We start from the raw sequence: 21,434 nt of genomic DNA, 5'->3' as shown, positions 1-21,434 counted from the left end.
TGTGCTTGAAGTGTCTTACTCTTTACTGGACAACACTAGACACTATTTTACATTATTATACATTTAAAGAGATCCGCATCATGCCATAAAATAAATCAAACCATAGAAAAGGTGTATTCCGGTGAATGGGAATATTATGAGTGATATAGGTCTAGTGATATAGGTCTCACACAGGTACAATTAATATTTACACAGAAAAAGCTGAGAGTTTGTCATTTAATGAGATCTGTGTTAAATATCCATTTACATGTCAGCCTTTAGTGAAAATGACTTTCCCAAACTCAGATGTGACTCATTTCTGTGAAGGACTACAGAACAAGCTCTGATTCACAACATTAGTGTCCAAACACAGAAATAAAACACGGTCTATATATCAGATCAGGATCTGAAAACTATAATAAACACAAATCCAGCTCTAGAGCATCAGATCTCACAGTCCGCTCAAAACAATGATGTGCAGGACACCACTGATGATCTTTATGATTGTGAAGGAGAGGAATGAAGAGCTTCTCTCTCGTGAACACGCTGCTGGAAAAGATTCTTCTGTGTGTTTCAGGAAAAGATCATCAGTAGTTTAGTGCTCAAGCGCTGCTCAACAATGTCAGAGACACGGGTTCAGATCCACAACAAACCTGCTCCTTCTCATTTACTCATTTATCTGTTGATTTCTTGAATTAATGCAGAGATTTGTGTGAATTCTGCAGTTCTGAAACACCTTGATTGATGTTTCACCTTGATTCATTCAGCATAGAAATCCATGAACTGAACAGGTGACACTTTTAATGCGCCGATGTGAAGTAAACCAGCTTTACTTGATTTTATGTAAAGAATACAGTGTAACACAATCTAAATCTGATGCAGTGCTGTGTAGCGTACAGTAAAACATAAGCACATGCACACAGTCTTGAGATTTACTGCTGCTTGAATTTGTTCTGAATAACAAACACAGAACTTCAGAAGTGCTCAGTTTACTTCAGTGCAAAAAATGATTTTCTTGGGATTTTTGTCTTGTTTTCTAGAACAAATATCGAAACTTTCCTGAATCAAGATCAATTTACTTGAGAAGCAAAATGATTAAAGATTTTAAATCTTGTTTTCGGAAAAAACTTCGATTTTGCTCAAAGTAAGAAAAAAAAAATAGCTGCCACTGAGGTAAGAAATATAATTTTAATAATTCAAAGGAAAATCTATTATTTTTCTTGCCATTGGCAGAATCTTTACTTCTTTCTTCAGAAAACAGGTCTTTCTATCTGAAATGTTTTTTCTTCTGAAGTAAATGTATCTTGATTTCAGAATGTTGAGGTGTTTTTGCTCAAACAGTGATTGATGTTGAAAAGATGAATATTTGTGTCAGAAGCGCTGGGTTTATGATAAATGCGCTCTGTTTTGATTGGCGGATGTCATGTGATATCTCTCCTCGTCTCCTCATTGCTCTCCGCTACTGTTCTGCTTCAGAAGTGATCAGGAGGAAGCAGAAAACACTCCTTTAGCAGCTTGATACATCAAATACTCTTCTGCAGTGACAAGCAACTTCTGAGATATGAAACTATTTTCATAGTGCAGTGATATTATATATACATAAATATTAGTGCTATATTGTGTGATATTAGGGCTAGGTGCATGGCGATAGAATTGTTGCATAATTAGAAATTAAAAGATTACAATCCACAAATGAATGTTAAGAGATTAACAAAAAAAAAAAAAAAAAATATATATATATATATAATATATATATATATATATATATATATATATATATATATATATATATATATATATATATATAAATATTGGCGAATTTATTTAATGATATTTGCCAATAAAAACATATTCACAAATATCTTTTTATTCTACAAACAACTTTTCCTTGCATTCATTTGTGAATGTCTTTATGTGTATTTGTGGCTCACCCACCGTCTGCTCAAGCCAATCAGATAACAGCCACACATTCTCGCTGTAGCCAATCACGTTCCGCTTTACAATCAGCGCGGGAGCAGATTCATTTATTCACACTCCTGTAAGAACTGCATTCTATGAACACTTTGTTCAGTCGAGCTGAAGTGCTGTTTGTGAGGTTAAAAACCCTGTTTCCAAAAGACTGTTGGAGTGTAAAGACTGTGTTATACTTTCTGTGTGGGCAATCCAGACACGTACACGGACAGCACAGACACGAACTACTTTTATTTATAATACCGAATGCGAATGTGAAGAATATGTTATTACCTGCTGTTTTGTAAACAACTGCAATACATTGAGGTGTAAGTACTATCTGCCACAATTTACACCAAATATGAATAATATCTCACAGTGTAGGAGATCTCAGGTTTTTATATCCTTGAGTGTTGGAGAAACACACACACAATCACACACACACACACGTTTGTCTTTGTGAAAAGTGTGTTCATCCCATAGGTGTTATGGTTTTTATACTGTACTGTATATTCTATGGCCCTACACCAACCCTACACCTAACCCTAACCCTCACAGGAAACTTTGTGCATTTTTACTTTCTCAAAAAAACTCATTCTGTATGATTTATAAGCGTTTTGAAAAATGGGGACATGGGTTATGTCCTCATAAGTCACCCTCTCCTTGTAATACCTGTGTCATACCCATGTCATTATACAGAGTTGTGTCCTGATATGACACAAAAACAAGAGCACACACACACACACAAACACCACATAAACGCACTCACACACGCACTCACTCACTCACTCACTCACTCACACACACACACTCACACACACACACACACACACACACACACACACACACACGCTCTCTCTCTCTCTCTCTCACTCCACTACTCCATACATATTGAAACAGATCAAAAAATAACACTAAAGCTCAGCTGTGTAATGAATAGTGTAATTAAATAGAGTTGCATGAACTTCTACATAAGACATTAAAAACCCTGACAGTGTAAAATAGTTTTTTTTTTCTTTTTGAATGAGGCTTTAAATTATTTATTTAAATCTCAGTCCAATGATTCATCACACATTGATTTGTTCTTTCTCTTTACTAATGGATTCACAGCTAAACTGATCTGATCTGAGAGAGTGAAGAGTGTGTCATTGTTCTCTACAGGTTGAGAGATTGTGGTGTCACAGATGAAGGTTGTTCTGCTCTGACTTCAGCTCTGAGATCAAACCCCTCACACCTGAGAGATCTGAATCTGTCTGTGAATAAAATAAGTGATTCAGGAGTGAAGCGTCTCTGTGCTGGACTGGAGGATCCTCACTGTAAACTGGAGAAACTGGGGTAAGATCACTCAAACCTGTGACCTGTGGTCAGGACTGGACTGGGGTTAAAATTCAGCCCTGGACAAATCCAGTCCATCTGACCCACGAGTTCCTCCATGAATGTTTTGCTGGGTGACACCTTAAATTGGAGCAAATAATAATAGATATTACTGAATTCATGACAAATGCATCAAACTTAATAATGAATTTGTATCACATAGAAATGCACTTGACAGTAAAGCATTGATTTTGAGCTAGAATGCAGTAAATCTATTGATAAATAAATTCTGTCATCATTTCCTCACCCTCATGTCAATCCAAACCTGTGTGAATTAGTTTCTTCTGTAGAACACAACAGATATTTTGTAGAACATGACCAAGCCATTTTGGTTACCCTTGATTTCTGAATGGACAAACATTCCTTCAATTTCTGAAATTATCTTCTTTTATGTTCCACAGAAGAAAGAAATTCATTCAGGTTTGAAATGACACAATGTTGAGAAAATGACAATTTTAATTTTTGGGTGAACTATTCTTTAAGAACTTATGTACCGGTAATATTTAATATTTAAGTAGGCTAATAACAGTTACATTTAAAATAAATACATATCTATTGTACATAGTTAATAACTGCAAGTTAAATTACTATGATGATGAATTTACAAGTCTATGTTTTGTCATTTTCCAATTGACCTCGTCATGAAGTTTAGATTGTGGTGTGTGTTTTCAGCCAGCATCACTACAGAAGCTTTAATGTTCTCATACCACACGACTGTAAAACACATTTCTGAAATGTGTAAATACATATTTACTCTGTCAACATCGTGACCAGATTAATGTCTCAAATAAAAGATTAAAACTTAGATTTCAGCAGGTCACACACGTACATGAATTATTCACACAATACAAGCTGACAGTGTAATTTAATGAGATCTGTGTTAATTATCCATTTACATGTCAGCCTTTAGTGAAAATGACTTTTACAAACTCAGATGTGACTCATTTCTGTGAAGGACTACTGAACAAGCTCTGATTCACAACATTAGTGTCCAAACACAGAAATAAAACACGGTCTATATATCAGATCAGGATCTGAAAACTATAATAAACACAAATCCAGCTGTAGAGCATCAGATCTCACAGTCAGCTCAAAACAATGATGTGCAGGACACCACTGATGATCTTTATGATTGTGAAGGAGAGGAATGAAGAGCTTCTCTCTCGTGAACACGCTGCTGGAAAAGATTCTTCTGTGTGTTTCAGGAAAAGATCATCAGTAGTTTAGTGCTCGGGCGCTGCTGTCTTGAACTAATATCTAAACATTCTTGAATCAAGATCAATTTACTTGAGATGCAAAATGATTGAGTGTGTCATTGTTCTCTACAGGTTGTGGGATTGTGGCGTCACAGATGAAGGTTGTTCTGCTCTGACTTCAGCTCTGAGATCAAACCCCTCACATCTGAGAGAACTGGATCTGTCTGAGAATAAAATAAGAGATTTGGGAGTGAAGTGTCTCTGTGCTGGACTGGAGGATCCTCGCTGTAAACTGGAGACACTGTGGTAAGATTATATATGACACACTGTAAAATATCTGTGAAGTGAAAAACATTAGGTATTGTTTGTGAATGTAATACTACTGATTGGATGAGACAACTGTCAATCAAAATACAGAGAAACAGAAAGTAAACCATTGTGTGTCTTTGTTTCTTCTTCATGTGTGGACTTCTGTGTTCATGTTAAAGCTGTTTCTGCATTAGCAACACCTTTAAATGGATTCTGTTACACTAAGTGCTAATAGCTCGTCTTGTTAGCAAAGGCTTACATTTACATTTAATCATTTAGCAGACGCTTTTATCCAAAGCGACTTACAAATGAGAACAACAGAAGCAATCAGACCAACAAGAGAACAACAACAGTATACAAGTGCTAATAGGCTTACATTTATATTTAATCATTTAGCAGACACTTTTATCCACTTTTTTAAATTCTTGAGCTCATTAGAGCAGGATTGATTCTGATTGGCTGTCAATGTTTTTATCGTTCCTGTGAGATCATTCTGTGTCATGACAGTATCTTCACACACTCCTGTAAACCCCACCCTAAATACGCCTTCACTGGACTACGTCACACAATACAGAGTTACACCAGCGAGAAGGAGATGAATGAAAAAACATCACTACACAAATATATCAGAAGCTGACGTTTAGTCTTTATGTCCAAATGTTGTCACCACACGCAGCTATTGACTGACCACTAACAGGAAATGGAACTAATTTACTGCATCTTTGATTCGTTAATGTCTTGCGGGCTTGCTGTTTAATTCAATTTTGGGCTTAAAATGTGTTGTAAAGCAAGCATTACTGAACATGTACAGAGTAAAATATTACTGAAAATTGATTAGTAATGCCTTACACTACTGCATTACAGCAAAGAGTAATATGTTACCCAACACTGATGACAAGTTATTTCAAAATAATTAATAATTGTAATGTTTCCAAACACATGCCTGTATTTGGTTAAAAATCCTGTCAGAGTAATACAGAAATTTTATTTTCTTTTTGAATGAGGCTTTAAATGATTTATGATCATGTTTTTTGTTATTTGACATTTTAAATCTCAGTCCAATGATTCATCACACAATGATTTGTACTTTCTCTTTACTAATGGATTCACAGCTAAACTGATCTGATCTGAGAGAGTGAAGAGTGTGTCATTGTTCTCTACAGGTTGAGAGATTGTGACGTCACAGATGAAGGTTGTTCTGCTCTGACTTCAGCTCTGAGATCAAACCCCTCACACCTGAGAGAACTGAATCTGTCTGAGAATAAAATAAGAGATTTGGGAGTGAAGCGTCTCTGTGCTGGACTGGAGGATCCTCACTGTAAACTGGAGAAACTGTGGTAAGATCATCTCTCTGATCATCTCATGTGTCTGATGTATCTGATAGTCATATCCAGCCCATCTGGCCTACGAGTTTCTCCATGAATGTTTTACTGGGTGGCAGGGCCTTTAATTGGAGTAAATAATAATAGATATTATTGAATTCATGATAAATGCAACAAACTTAATAATGTATTTGTGTCACACATTGATTTTGAGCTAGAATGCAGGAAATCTATTGATAAATAAATTCTTGTCATCAATTTCTCACCCTCATGTCAATCCAAACCTGTATGACTTAGTTTTTTTCTGTAGAATACAACAGATTTTTTAAATATATAAATATTTTTTTATATATATTGGATTTTTTTTATCTTATTGGAATCAAAATTAGGAATCGAGAATCAGAATCGATAAAATTCAAACAATACATAATCCTAGTAAGAAATGTTACGAATACAGATAAAATAACTGCTCATGGTGAGCTATTATGTCAGATCGCTCTTTCAATAGGAAAAATATCTCACCTTTAATAGTCAATCATATTTACAGTACAAACCTTGTCAGTGAACTATGAGGGCAAAAAAAAAACAGAAACAAATAATTGTTCATTAATCGTAATATTCAAGAATCACAAATGATCCAAGTCTGTTACAAGTATGGTAGAGGTAAAGTGATTACCTGGCAATATCTGTGAATTGCTTGGGTCTATTCATATTAGACACAACAGCACTATATGTAAACTCTAATGACATATACAATTGTAAAATGACAAGATGCGCACACATCCATCTCGTGAATGTACAGTCTTCTGCTATCTTCACTCATTAGTGTCTTTTCCACTGTCCAGTGTGAGCCGAGGCTAACAGCGAGCCGGACGGAGCTAATAGCCTTGGACCTCGAGCACAGAGGACGAGATCATTCTGTGTCATGATCAGTATTGTGCTAGTTACTAAGAAATAGTAACTAGTTACAGTTAGTAGTTACTTAATTCAAAAAGTAACTTAATTACTTTGTTGATTACTGAAACCAAAAAGTAACGCATTACCGTTTAAAGTAACTTTTTAGTTACTTTTTTAAAGAACGTTCTTTAATGTTCCCATTAATGCCCTTTTATGCGTTATGGTCTATACAAACACAAAACTGACTTAAAGTATTTTTTAAACACTATTTTGATTAAGTCAGACCAGCACAAACTGAATATTGTATATCACAAGGATTTCTGAAATAAATAACAAAACACCTGAATAATATATTCAGAATGAAAAACTAAAGTGGCTTCTGCATCATAAAAGCTGTTGTGTTGAGCCCTTAACAATGTTCCTTTCACAGTTTAAGTATGAAAACTATCAATAATGTACAACATAACACAAAACATTTTGAAATAAATAAATGAGAGCAATATCAGTTATTCAGAATCAATTTCGAGAAACTCAGCACCAAAAAAATTATATTATTGACAACCATAAATTATATGCAATAAAAAGAAAACATAAAAAATATAAATGCTGTTTAAAAATGAAATCTATGTCATCATGCTAACGAGCTGCCTGAAAAGCCGGCGACTCCACAGTAGAGACAGGCTGCATGTTTTCAGCAATGTTTCACCTGTAGGAGAAAAACATACAATCCGTGGCAACGGTATTGCAATCCGTCCCCTCAGTTTATAAACCGTGCTCACGAATTCTTAAACTATTCCATCGGTTAAACAAATTTTTAGTCTGTGCACTCAGAGAATTGAATCTGTACCCACGAATTTATAATCCGTGCGCAGCTTTCGCAATCCCATCCCTCAGATTTCTAAACTCTTGATTTTGTGGCTCCGCCCCCACTGGCAGATTTATTTCTGTTTATTAAACATATTTTTTTCATAGTATCATATGAGACCATGATCAGCTTTTTAGCGTTTATTTTACATTAATCACCAATAGGATAAGACACTGCCGCTTGTGTTTTATAGCCTAAAATAAAAGCTAAAAAGAAGAAGAAAAATAGGTAAAAAGCAATACAAAACAATAATGTGCCGGTTATGTTGTCATTTCTTTTCTAACTGAATGTAATGTTATAATAGGCCTAATTATTTAATAATAACAACAGTAACAGTGAAGCATGCATCTAACTCTGTTTGGAGCTTAGTATAATAAAAAATCAACAAAATAAGTCTTAATGTAAAGAAAGAATAGTACACAAACATTTCCAAAACTGTAGAAGGTTATATAAAAATAAAGCATTCATGAATTATTTTATGACAAAAAATTTTACTGTCTTAAGTGCACTCATTTTTTGGCCTATAAATTAAAATAATAATTATAGAAATAAATATTATCATTATCATTATTATATATTATTATACAGGTTATGCATAAGAAACTTTTATCCAAAACGACTTGCAAAAGAGGAACAAATTACTCCAGAGTCCGTCACAATGCCAGGTTTATTTTATAATAATAATCAAGTTCTAAGATTATCACAAATTAAAAAAAAAAAAAAAAACATTAAATCGTTTTACATAATAATATTCATTAAAACTATGTTAACGCGTAGGAGCTTGCTGCATGAATCCGTGAATACAGTTTACAAATCCGAGGGTACGGATTGCGAAAGCGTGTGCATGGATAATGAATTTGTGGGTATGGATTCAAAAACCGAGGGTACGGTTTACAAAATATGAGCGCACGGATTGTAAATTCGTGGAAACGGTTTGTTAATCTGTGGGCACGATTTGTTAAACCGAGGGAACAGTTTATGAATTTGTGAGTACGGTTTATGAACTGACAGGACGGATTGCAAAACCGTCGCCACGTAATTATTTTTTTTCTCCTACAGGTGAACTGCGGGGATCCGCACATTCGAACCAGAAAGACACAGCTTACATTTGACTAAAATGTTTTTGTCTTTGTTCAACTAAAGTGAAATAATGAGCATACACTAAGTAGACAAAAAACGAAAACGCCTCTTTTACCGCCACGGGTACCGGCGCCGCAGCGTTTGTAAAGTGCATTTGCAGCTTTTGACCGCTGAGTGGCGCTTTAACCACAAGTTATCAAACAAGCGCATCAAAGCACATTTCCGCAAATAGACGTCAGTTTTGCCTCGCTGATGTGTTACATTTGACTGCTTCAGTCACGGAAAATGAAAGAAAAACACAATAGCTTAAATATTTAATATATTTAATATTTAATATTCACAGATGAAAGTTTTGTATTTATGAAGTTATGTGCATTTCTTAGAACGAATTCAAGCAGGATAAATGTCAAGCCTGTGCCTGAGTCTGTGCTTATATTTTCTAAGCTACATGGTATTAAACCATATTTTAGATTTGACACATTTAAAAGGTGTGCAGTATTATTCATATTATATTAATTATGCGTTATGTTATTCAAAATAAATTGTGGTTTACTTTGCATCGTAGCATTAAAAGTGGTAGCCTATTTTAGGGGGGTAGGCTACATGGATTAATATGCAAAATGTCAATATTTTAATATATTATGCCTATATTTTAATTTATATTTTAAATATAAATATATTTTTCCTTTAATAAAACAACATGCATTTTTGTTATTCGTTACCTGTCCTTTACTTTGACATAACTTATTGGGAAAAAAAACATTTGTCTGTAAACTGATTAAGGAATTGTTGCATGTTTAAATGTGAAGCACTTGTATAATTTCGTTCCCATTATTTAGGCCTAACTTGCCTAAAACAATAAACAAATAAAATTAAACCGGCACGATTAAATCTTTGAAACTCTAAAGAATTAATAAAACGTCCTCACGATTAAACTCAAGTTCTCTCATTATAATCAACAACATTCACACAATGTAAAAAAAGGCATTAGTAATTGACAACTTAAGTGATTTTAAAGGGAACCTTCTTTACTTGCTTTTAAAATAGCCTAGGGTAATATCATTTGGCCTAAAAAAAATCCCAGTTTTTTTTTTTATTTTAGAAAAAAAAGTCTGATCTATGATTTAAACCGATTTTTAAATCAATATTCAAATGACGAAGAAATTTTACAAAACAAGTTTTAATATAGTTCTTTATCATTCATTTAGCAGTCAAATGTATAACTGCAACAAGATGATTTAAAAAAACAGTGCTGTTATTACCTTAATGCTGGAAATTTTTTATATTTTTATTTAATATATTTTTTCATTTTTTTTATTATTTTTTTAATACTAGCCCATCATGCATCTAACCATCCACTCGGCTTTAAGAGCTGTTCAGATTAAAACTGCCAGCTCCGCAGTGAGTCAGTGTAATGGACGGAGGACCTGTTAATATATTTTCTAGTTTATATTTCCATCTCGTTATGCTACTGGTTTAAATTTTTTTTATTTTTTATTAATATTTTCTTATTTGTAAATAGAGCAGCGACTTTCTGTGTGTCTACACCGGACGTGAAAGTTGTCATCTGTGCCCCACAGCGAAAAGTGTGTCTAAACTTGATGACATCACACTATAGTGTCAAATCATCTGAACACAGTGTCAGAACATTTCATCATAAACAGAACGAGCATCAGTTTACTGATGGGGATCGTGTCCAGTGTATCCATCACTGGGTTCTGTTGTCTTTTGTTGGATCGTTCCACTTGTGTCCGGTGTAGACCTGTCGTGCGTTTTTTATTGTTTTATTTTACAGCCCTGCTTGTTTTAATGTTTTTATTAAATATCTGTATTGACTGCATGGTCATATTATCGATTTATTTACTGCCATGCGACCTACAAAAGTAAAGCTTGGCGAGTCAAGCCATGAGCATTGCTGCATGTTGATTTTTGGCGGATGTGCTGTGCTTGTGTTCCCGCAGTCGTCTTCATTTCGTCGGGTGAAACATCTCTCTCACTTGCAGCAGAGTCTGTGAGCAGCAACAACTTCCCCTCCACACGCACTGATACCAGAAACATACTCCGCCTTCACTCCGTGAATAAAGTATTTCAGTATGTTTGAAATGTTATGTTCATAACATAGCATATAAAATAATAATAATAATTTAAGAAATAACAGGAGAGTTTCAAAGTGGCTTAAGCTATGTGTAAACTTTTTCCCCTATATCACATGCCAAACTAATAACGTTATAAGCATGACATCTTTAATTGCTGCTTTCTGCTGTGAAGATTTTGTTTGTGATGAAAATAACAGTACATCTTTGTCAGTTATTTTATCTAAGCAGATCGATTAACTTCTTCAAGATTTCAAAATCAGATAGCATGCTGATAATGTAGTAGCACTGTATTACATTTGTTTGAACGCATTATTGTGAAAGTGATTGAGTGTGAATCTGTTTAAATCATGCTTCAACCCGAAAATAATCAGTAAAAGAAACAGACAAACTCTTAACATCCCGCTCGACTCTTGCAGTCATTGTAACCTTCTGATCAAGCTATAGCTAAATATGTTCAACATGAATTCTTGCTGAATATGCAGTTATATGGCATGAATTTTGGAGCAGGTGAAAACCACGAAGCTCATATTCAAGTGTTTGTGCAAAAATTATTAATGTGCATTAATGACAGGGAGGCGCCGTCTCATCACTTTAATTTTTTCATGATAATGAATGTATAATTTTTTAATTAACTTAATATCGTGGTGTCTCACATGCATTAAAATATATATCTACAGAAAGCTTGAAATGTTTTTTAAACGAAAACTAATTGTGTAATCTTTGAATGTTGCATTTCTCTCGTCGGAGAGAGCCAGCACTGTGAATATAACCAAAACAACAGTCCTATATAAACCGTTTCAGCAAGTGAAAGCCTCATAAGAAACTGTCCATATGAAATAGCAATTCACACCTTTATCTCGACCCCCACAAGCCATGCATAACTACCCAAAACCCAACCCCCTCCAGCTGAACAGAATTCGGTCTGTGTTTTGGCTCTGAGGAACGGTGTGTTACTGGGCTGTAACATGCCTGCACTCAGCAGAAGTACTCTTTGTATTCATAATTTTCTCGCAGCCCACATCATTTTCACAAGACTATAATGATAATAACAAATCATTAATTAATAATTAATCATTATTTTACGAAAATCATTGTTATTTGTGATCGTGGATGTTTGGGAAAAAGGCTTTAGGACCAAGCGGAATCCTCTGTTCCCGCCTCACAGCGCGCGGGACTCGCGCTTAGTAATGCAGCTTCACTGTCTGCAGTTTGACTTTACTGAATCAGATTGAGGCGAATACAACTTATTGATCATGAGCCCAACATTTAGCAAGCAGGAAAACATTCATTCTACCTGAAGGAAGACGTATTTTATTGAGCTAATGCTGTTAAAGAGAGAGAGAGAGAGAGAGAGAGAGAGAGAGAGAGGCTATTCTTAAACTTGGAGCTCATTATATTGAAGTACAAATCCAAACACCAGAAACGTTATGCATTTTATGAATTTGCATTTTATTTATTCACATGCTGTATGGTTGAAATAATATTTAAGTTCCGTTGTTGAAAAAAAATGCTTTATTGGCTAATGTTTCATAAAATCCATGCCATTATTAATTTCACAGTATTTTTACCAGCTAAATGACTAATCTTTAAAGTCACAATTCTGTAATGGTCAAAATTACTCAGGCCAATGGTATTTTTTAATGACATTATTTTTTAATATTTTTTATTTTATTTTTTTGAATAATTGTAGCCTACATAAATAGGTAAAGCAAAACAAATAATTCGGATTGTCCCTTATTTTTTCCCTTGTTTTCTTAAAGAATAAACACAATAATAAACAATAATAAACATGATAACATATTATTAATTAATAAAAAATAATTTAAGCAATTAAAACCTTTTTTTAAAACTTGAATTGAAATACTATTAAACTAACTTTAAATTCTCAAGGAGTTTATAAGTAAAAAAAAGTTCTAAATGAACTTGTCAGTCAAAGTCAAAGTCACCTTTATTTATATAGCGCTTTAAACAAAATACATTGCGTCAAAGCAACTGAACAACATTCATTAGGAAAACAGTGTCAATAATGAAAAAATGATAGTTAAAGGCAGTTCATTATTGAATTCAGTTATGTCATCTCTGTTCAATTAAATAGTGTCTGTGCATTTATTTGCAATCAAGTCAACGATATCGCTGTAGATGAAGTGTCCCCAACTAAGCAAGCCAGAGGCGACAGCGGCAAGGAACCGAAACTCCATCGGTGACAGAATGGAGAAAAAAACCTTGGGAGAAACCAGGCTCATTTGGGGGGCCAGTTCTCCTCTGACCAGACGAAACCAGTAGTTCAATTCCAGGCTGCAGCAAAGTCAGATTGTGCAGAAGAATCATCTGTTTCCTGTGGTCTTGTCCTGGTGCTCCTTTGAGACAAGGTCTTTACAGGGGATCTGTATCTGGGGCTCTAGTTGTCCTGGTCTCCGCTGTCTTTCAGGGATGTAGAGGTCCTTTCTAGGTGCTGATCCAGCATCTGGTCTGGATACATACTGGATCCGGGTGACTGCAGTGACCCTCTGATCTGGACACAGACTGGATCTGGTGGCCACGGTGACCTCGGAACAAAAGAGAAACAGACAAATATTAGCGTAGATGCCATTCTTCTAATGATGTAGCAAGTACATAGGGTGTTATCGGAAGTGTTTCCGGTTCTGGTTTACCTAATTAATGCAGCCTAAAAATCCTTTAACGGATTTGGATAATAAAAGCATATTAGTATGTTATGTGTATGCCAGGTTAAAGAGATGGGTCTTTAATCTAGATTTAAACTGCAAGAGTGTGTCTGCCTCCCGAACAATGTTAGGTAGGTTATTCCAGAGTTTAGGCACCAAATAGGAAAAGGATCTGCCGCCCGCAGTTGATTTTGATATTCTAGGTATTATCAAATTGCCTGAGTTTTGAGAACGTAGCGGACGTAGAGGATTATAATGTAAAAGGAGCTCATTCAAATACTGAGGTACTAAACCATTCAGGGCTTTATAGGTAATAAGCAATATTTTAAAATCTATACGATGCTTGATAGGGAGCCAGTGCAGTGTTGACAGGACCGGGCTAACATGGTCATACTTCCTGGTTTTAGTAAGAACTCTTGCTGCTGCATTTTGGACTAGCTGTAGTTTGTTTACTAAGCATGCAGAACAACCACCCAATAAAGCATTACAATAATCTAACCTTGAGGTCATAAAAGCATGGATTAACATTTCTGCATTTGACATTGAGAGCAAAGGCCGTAATTTAGATATATTTTTGAGATGGAAAAATGCAGTTTTACAAATGCTAGAAACGTGGCTTTCTAAGGAAAGATTGCGATCAAATAGCACACCTAGGTTCCTAACTGATGACGAAGAATTGACAGAGCAACCATCAAGTCTTAGACAGTGTTCTAGGTTATTACAAGCGGAGTTTTTAGGTCCTATAATTAACACCTCTGTTTTTTCAGAATTTAGCAGTAAGAAATTACTTGTCATCCAGTTTTTTATATCGACTAAGCAATCCATTAGTTTTTCAAATTGGTGTGTTTCACCGGGCTGCGAAGAAATATAGAGTTGAGTATCATCAGCATAAGAGTGAAAGCTAACACCATGTTTCCTGATGATATCTCCCAAGGGTAACATATAGAGCGTGAAGAGTAGCGGCCCTAGTACTGAGCCTTGAGGTACTCCATACTGCACTTGTGATCGATAGGATACATCTTCATTCACTGCTACGAACTGATGGCGGTCATACAAGTACGATTTAAACCATGCTAATGCACTTCCACTGATGCCAACAAAGTGTTCAAGTCTATGGACACAATCCAATAAAACTAATGGAGAGATACACCCACGATCAGATGATAAGAGCAGATCATTTGTAACTCTAAGGAGAGCAGTCTCAGTACTATGATACGGTCTAAATCCTGACTGGAAATCCTCACATATACCATTTTTCTCTAAGAAGGAATATAATTGTGAGGATACCACCTTTTCTAGTATCTTGGACAGAAAAGGGAGATTCGAGATTGGTCTATAATTAACTAGTTCTTTGGGGTCAAGCTGTGGTTTTTTGATGAGAGGCTTAATAACAGCCAGTTTGAAGGTTTTGGGGACATATCCTAATGACAATGAGGAATTAATAATAGTCAGAAGAGGATCTATGACTTCTGGAAGCACCTCTATTAGGAGCTTAGATGGTATAGGGTCTAACATACATGTTGTTGGTTTAGATGATTTAACAAGTTTATACAATTCTTCCTCTCCTATAGTAGAGAATGAGTGGAACTGTTCCTCAGGGGGTCTATAGTGCACTGTGTGATATGATACTGTATCTGACAGCTGAATGGTTGCAATTTTATCTCTAATAGTATCGATTTTAGAAGTAAAGTAGTTCATAAAGTCATTACTGCTGTGATGTTGGGAAATGTCAACACTTGTTGAGGCTTTATTTTTCGTTAATTTAGCCACTGTATTGAATAAATACCTGGGGTTATGTTTGTTTTCTTCTAAAAGAGAAGAAAAGTAATCGGATCTAGCAGTTTTTAATGCTTTTCTGTAGGATATGTTACTTTCCCGCCAAGCAATACGAAATACCTCTAGTTTTGTTTTCCTCCAGCTGCGCTCCATTTTTCGGGCTGCTCTCTTTAGGGTGCGAGTATGCTCATTATACCATGGTGTCAAACTGTTTTCCTTAACCCTTTCGAGTCGATTAACGCGGATACGCGTTTTGAGTCATTTTCTCCTGATAACCCCGAAAAGACCTTAAATTACACTTTCAGTTTTAATCGTACAGATAAGAGCAATACATCAATCGAATCTGTAAAGGGTCTACTTTTTTTTGGATACAGACATAATAACAACAAAACTTTGTGCACTTATAAAATAAAGATAACAAACAAGGTGTGCTGTCTGCAGCCTTTGTCTGCGCTTATCTTCATTTACAAACAAGTCATTAAAATGAACTGTAACTCCGTGAATACTCAACGAAAATACATGGGGGAGATATCTATAGAAAGCTTGACATGTCTATTTTTAAACTAAACAAGTGCCGCCGAAAACAGATATTCTGTGATAAAGTAATCCATATGAAAACAACGCGATGTCTGTTTTTCAAGTCTCCCTTCATTATATCTAATGTGACCACGCCCCCGCGCTGAACGCGCTATTCAGATTCAAACTGAAGCGCGCGGCTTGAATACGCCCATAACAGAAGAAAAAGCAGCGAGCCTGTTCTTCAAGTGTTTATTTTACTGTTTGCTTCGCGATGAGAGGAATAAGACATAATTCACCCCAAAAAGATGTCATGTGGTTGAGGATTTGAGAAATGGATTTCCTCAGAAAAAAAGAATGCAGCACTTTATTCAGCAGAGATCATAAACATGAGTAAGTCTCTTTTTATTGATTTATATACTTGTACTAGTTTATACATAACGTGTAAACATTTTACTAGTTAGACTTTTTCCAAATACTTTTTCCAAACTATAATTCCTGACTAAATGTATAGTAATCAAGTGAAACATTATGAAGTTTCAATAACAATATACAATACTATACCATTCAAAAGCTTGATGTAAATAATATAAATGTAACAAATAGATAACTGTCACAAATGTAAAAACATGCTTTTCGTTCAATTTATTCCCCCTAAAAACCCAGAAAAATATTCTCAGCTCTTTTCAACATTAATAATAATGATAATAATAATAACAATAAATGTTTTTTTTTGTAGAAAATAAGATTGTTAAAAGGATTCTGAAGGATTGTGTGACTGGAGTAAGGATGCCAAACAATTTGTTTGAAAGTCAGCTTTGATTGTTTCTAATAAACTGTTTAACTGCACCCCCAAGTGGATATTAAATTATGTTGTGGGATAATTAAATATATTCTAAATAAACTACAAACATAAAATTATATAGATTTATTTTGTTCTCACATTCTCTCTTGTAACTCCTCACTCACAGTGGCACAGATGACTGAATGGCTCATTATGCAGCTCATTATGCAGGCCTTTGTCTTCTCAGGTGTAAATCACAATGATATTCATGGTAGTTGACGCCTACTCGCATATGACTTTTACCAACAAAAAGTGTCTTAGAAAATTTAAATCAATATATTGTTCTCTGTGAGTGAGTAAACAAGATGATTTTCACATCATTTAGAAAGAAAAATTCTAGGCTACAAGCTCCAGTTCTCAAAAATCCCGGGAACCATTGTTCTTTATGTGTTTTTTTGCCTTATTCAAGTGTTTTAACATTTTTAGTTTTTCACTAACCATGCATAATATTTTTTTTCTCAAAAACACAATCATGTACATACATGCATTTCTTATATTATTATAGCCCAGTTTGTGCTGATTACAGTGAGATTAGACTTTACCCATTTAGATATTTATAAGAAACTGAAAAAAGCACAAATGTCAGGGCATGACAAAACTTCTCCAGGCCCCAAAAATACCCTTAGACTCCAGAGGGTTAACCTTCCTTAAGCGTAAAGGAGCAACTGTATTTAAAGTGCTAGAAAAGAGAGAGTCCATAGTTTCTGTTACATCATCAAGTTCTGAGGTTTTGGATATGCTAAGGAATTTGGATACATCAGGAAGATAACTTAAAAAGCAGTCTTTTGTGTTAGAAGTGATGGTTCTTCCATACTTGTAACAAGAAGTAGGATTTACAATTTTGGCTATATGAAGTTTGCACAGAACTAAATAATGATCTGAGATATCATCACTTGGCTGAATAATTTCAACACCATCAACATCAATTCCATGTGACAGTATTAAATCTAGAGTATGATTTCGACAATGAGTAGGTCCTGAAACGTGTTGTCTAACACCAATAGAGTTCAGAATGTCTATAAATGCTGATCCCAATGCATTGTTTTCATTATCAACATGGATATTAAAATCACCAACTATTAAGACTTTATCTGCAGCCAGAACTAACTCGGATGTAAAATCACCAAACTCTTTAATAAAGTCTGTATGGTGCCCTGGTGGCCTGTATACAGTAGCCAGTACAAACATATCAGAGGATTTATCATTAACATTTGTTTCTCTGGATAATGTTATATGAAGCACCATTACTTCAAACGAGTTATACTTGATGCCTGCTCTCTGAGAGATCCTGAAAACGTTTTTATAAATTGAAGCAACACCTCCACCTTTGCCTTTTAGACGCGGCTCATGTTTATAACAGTAATCTTGGGGGGTGGACTCATTTAAAATAATGTAATCATCAGGTTTTAGCCAGGTTTCTGTCAAACAGAGTACATCTATATTATGATCAGTGATCATATTATTTACAAAAAGTGTTTTCGTAGAAAGGGATCTGATATTCAATAAGCCAAGCTTCATCATTTGTTTATCCATATTGCTTCTGTTTTTTATTTGTTGAACCTCAATTAAATTGTTAATCTTAACTTGGTTTGGACGTTTTTTTGTTTTTTCTAGTTCGGGGAACAGACACAGTCTCTATAGTGTGATATCTAGGTGAAATAGTCTCTATGTGCTGAGAATTAACTGACCTCGGTTTAGCCAGTCTGTCTGCTTCCTGACCTGGGCCCCAGTTAGTCAAGTATAAACACGAAGACTATTTGCCAAATTTCTAGAGAGAAGAGTGGCGCCACCCCAGGAGGGATGAAGACCATCTCTTTTAAGCAGGTCAGGTCTGCCCCAAAAGCTTGTCCAATTGTCTATGAAACCTATGTTATTCTGTGGGCACCACTTAGACATCCAGCCATTGAGTGATGACAATCTGCTATGCATCTCATCACCACGGTAAGCAGGGAGGGGACCTGAGCATATTACAGTGTCTGACATCGTGCTTGCAAGTTCACACACCTCTTTAATGTTATTTTTAGTGATCTCCGACTGGCGAAGCCGAACATCATTAGCGCCGGCATGAATAACAATCTTACTGTATTTACGTTTAGCATTAGCCAGCACTTTTAAATTTGCCAAGATGTCAGGCGCTCTGGCTCCCGGTAAACATTTGACTATGGTGGCTGGTGTCTCTATATTCACGTTCCGTACAATAGAATCACCAATAACTAGAGCACTTTCATCAGGTCTCTCAGTGGGTGCATCACTGAGTGGGGAGAACCTGTTTAATGTTTTGATCGGAACAGAAGAGAGGTGTTTTGACCCACGACTACGCTGCCTCACCGTCACCCAGTTGCCCTGCTGCAAGGGCTCTGTTTCCGGAACCGAACAATGTACAGGAATCCCTGAGCTAGACGCATCCAAAGCCATATCTAGAGCCCTAACATTCTTACTGTCCTCAATTAAAGTTTGGATGCGTGTCTCTAATTCTGAAATCTTCTCTGTCAGCCTAACTATTTCCCTGCATTTATCACATGTGAATCCCTCATCAGCGACAGAGATAGATAAACTGTACATGTGGCAAGAGGTGCAAGAAACAATGATAGGAGAAGCCATTACTCACCGTGCTTGATGAAACTTCTTACTGCGGTTGTTTGATGAACTTGTGTTAACAATATAATTAGAACTAACAATATAATTAGATTTTTTAAAATGAACAATTCCTGTGGCCTATAAAATGGGACAGCAACCTAGTGGTTCTCAACCTTTTTTTCCAGCGGGCTGCACTGTGGTCTAATAGCAAGTCGCATACAATTTACATATTACGTCAGCAATACAAAGGAAACTGATTTATAATATTATAGCCTAACTTTTATGATATATAATCTATTACATTCATTGAAATAAACAATTCTACTCCCCATAAATAAAACACCTGATGCTGTCGGGGGCTGACCAATTTTGTGAGATTCAGCTTGAAAGGAGTAACAGCACAAAGAAGTTGCGATTGTAACACCTGTGTTATACTTTCCGCATGAGCAATCCGGACGCAGACACGACCAGCGCGGACGCGGACTTCTTCAATTTATACTTCTGAATGCGCAGGCTGATGATCCGCTCTGCAATTGCACAGAATTATTGCACATCTGATAGTCTTTATATTCTTTTATTGACGGATTGCACATGTTCGAGTAGCAATGAGCTTCTTCACACTGCCTGCACATGTGCAATTGTGCTTTTGAAGCCTACTGACCACGCGCACCTGTCCGCGCGGTCGTCTGCTCAGAGCCTCGGCACACGATTTTTACGTCACGCCTACCTAGCGGTCCATAGCGGACGCAGAAAGTTTGACAGAGGCTTTAAGATGCAGGCTTGCATGACCTGATGCGCAACATTTCAGAAAATGTGCGTTCACAAATGTAGCCTATTTTGATCCAAATATGGAAAGCACTTTTGAATTTAATAATATGAGGTTCTCTCCAGAGATGTTTTGCCACATTTCTTCAATTAAGGATTGCTAGTGTATGGTGTTTCTATTTGCCTGGACTTCTTCAAGTGAGTTGCGGGGCAAAAAAAAAGAAAATCCAGCACTTCTCCTTCAATACTGATACTGCGACTATTCACAGTTTGTAAATGTTCATTCGCTGGCATTTTTTGAATTTCTTTTTTGTCTCCCTTAAAAAACAAATTTGTCCATTCTGATGCGCAATTTTACCTTAAAGGCAATTTACCTAATGGCTGTTGATGACTATTTGAATTGAATTCTGCCAAAGTGCGCGCTTGTTTGTGTTCGTTAAATGCTTATGCCAGTAGGTCTGCTCATGTCTGAAAATAATATATGAAGAAAAAAATTCACATAAAAAAATTAGGATATAGCTTATATTTCATTAGTAGGATAATTTTTTTAATTCATGTAAAAAAATAAAAATTTACAAACTGATAAATTATTATTTATTTTTTTTTATTCAGCATGTGGTGCGGGCCGCATTTGAATTCGTGACGGGCAGCGGGCTGAGAACCACTGCTTTATGATACTGATCGTATATATGTGACTATTAAGAGTCAACGTTATAGCGCCACCAACTGGCAGCAGGAATTGAGTCATTTTCAAAATGCTTTGAATTCAGAATCTTATTTTTACTCGATTTGCTTCAAACTTCATCAGACTAATCACAAAACATGGCCGATGTAAATCTGTTGTGGGGATATTGATATCTTATATATTGTTGCCATGGCAACATGTCAAACTTGAATATTCTGTTATGGTGGTTTTGAGGCAGATAACAACCTCAGATTTACATGAAACTCAGAACACATATCAGTATTAGTGATAGCTAGACAATGGAAAAAGCTTTTAAAAGGGCATGGAAAGGCACTCTATAGCGCCACCTTTTGTCAAAAGTGGGGGGGTTAGTTTTAGCTACAGACACCAAACTCGGTACGTATATTGTTCTTATCAAGACAGACAACTTTCTAATTCACAGTCATCAGCTACGACCAACAGGAAGTCAGCTATTTTGATTTGAATATGGATTTTTTTTTTAAATTGAGCTGTGATTTAATGCATACTCCTCAGAGGAAA

At 35.6% G+C, this 21,434-nt stretch overlaps 1 protein-coding gene across 1 annotated transcript in view; it reads left to right on the top strand.

The window, feature by feature from the left end:
- Positions 1-21,434, top strand: part of LOC132095595 (NACHT, LRR and PYD domains-containing protein 12-like) — a 594,505-nt gene that overhangs the window by 214,776 nt on the left and 358,295 nt on the right. Inside the window, exons 16-18 of the mRNA XM_059500733.1 lie at positions 3,091-3,264; positions 4,632-4,805; positions 5,972-6,145. Coding sequence (XP_059356716.1) covers positions 3,091-3,264; positions 4,632-4,805; positions 5,972-6,145 — 522 coding nt within the window. The remainder of the gene's footprint in view (positions 1-3,090; positions 3,265-4,631; positions 4,806-5,971; positions 6,146-21,434) is intronic.

Source organism: Carassius carassius, chromosome 19 (assembly GCF_963082965.1).
Source record: "Carassius carassius chromosome 19, fCarCar2.1, whole genome shotgun sequence".
In the NCBI taxonomy this organism is placed as follows: Eukaryota; Metazoa; Chordata; class Actinopteri; order Cypriniformes; family Cyprinidae; genus Carassius; species Carassius carassius.
Note: the sequence above shows the minus strand (reverse complement) of the source record. Positions and strands in the feature narration are given on the sequence as shown.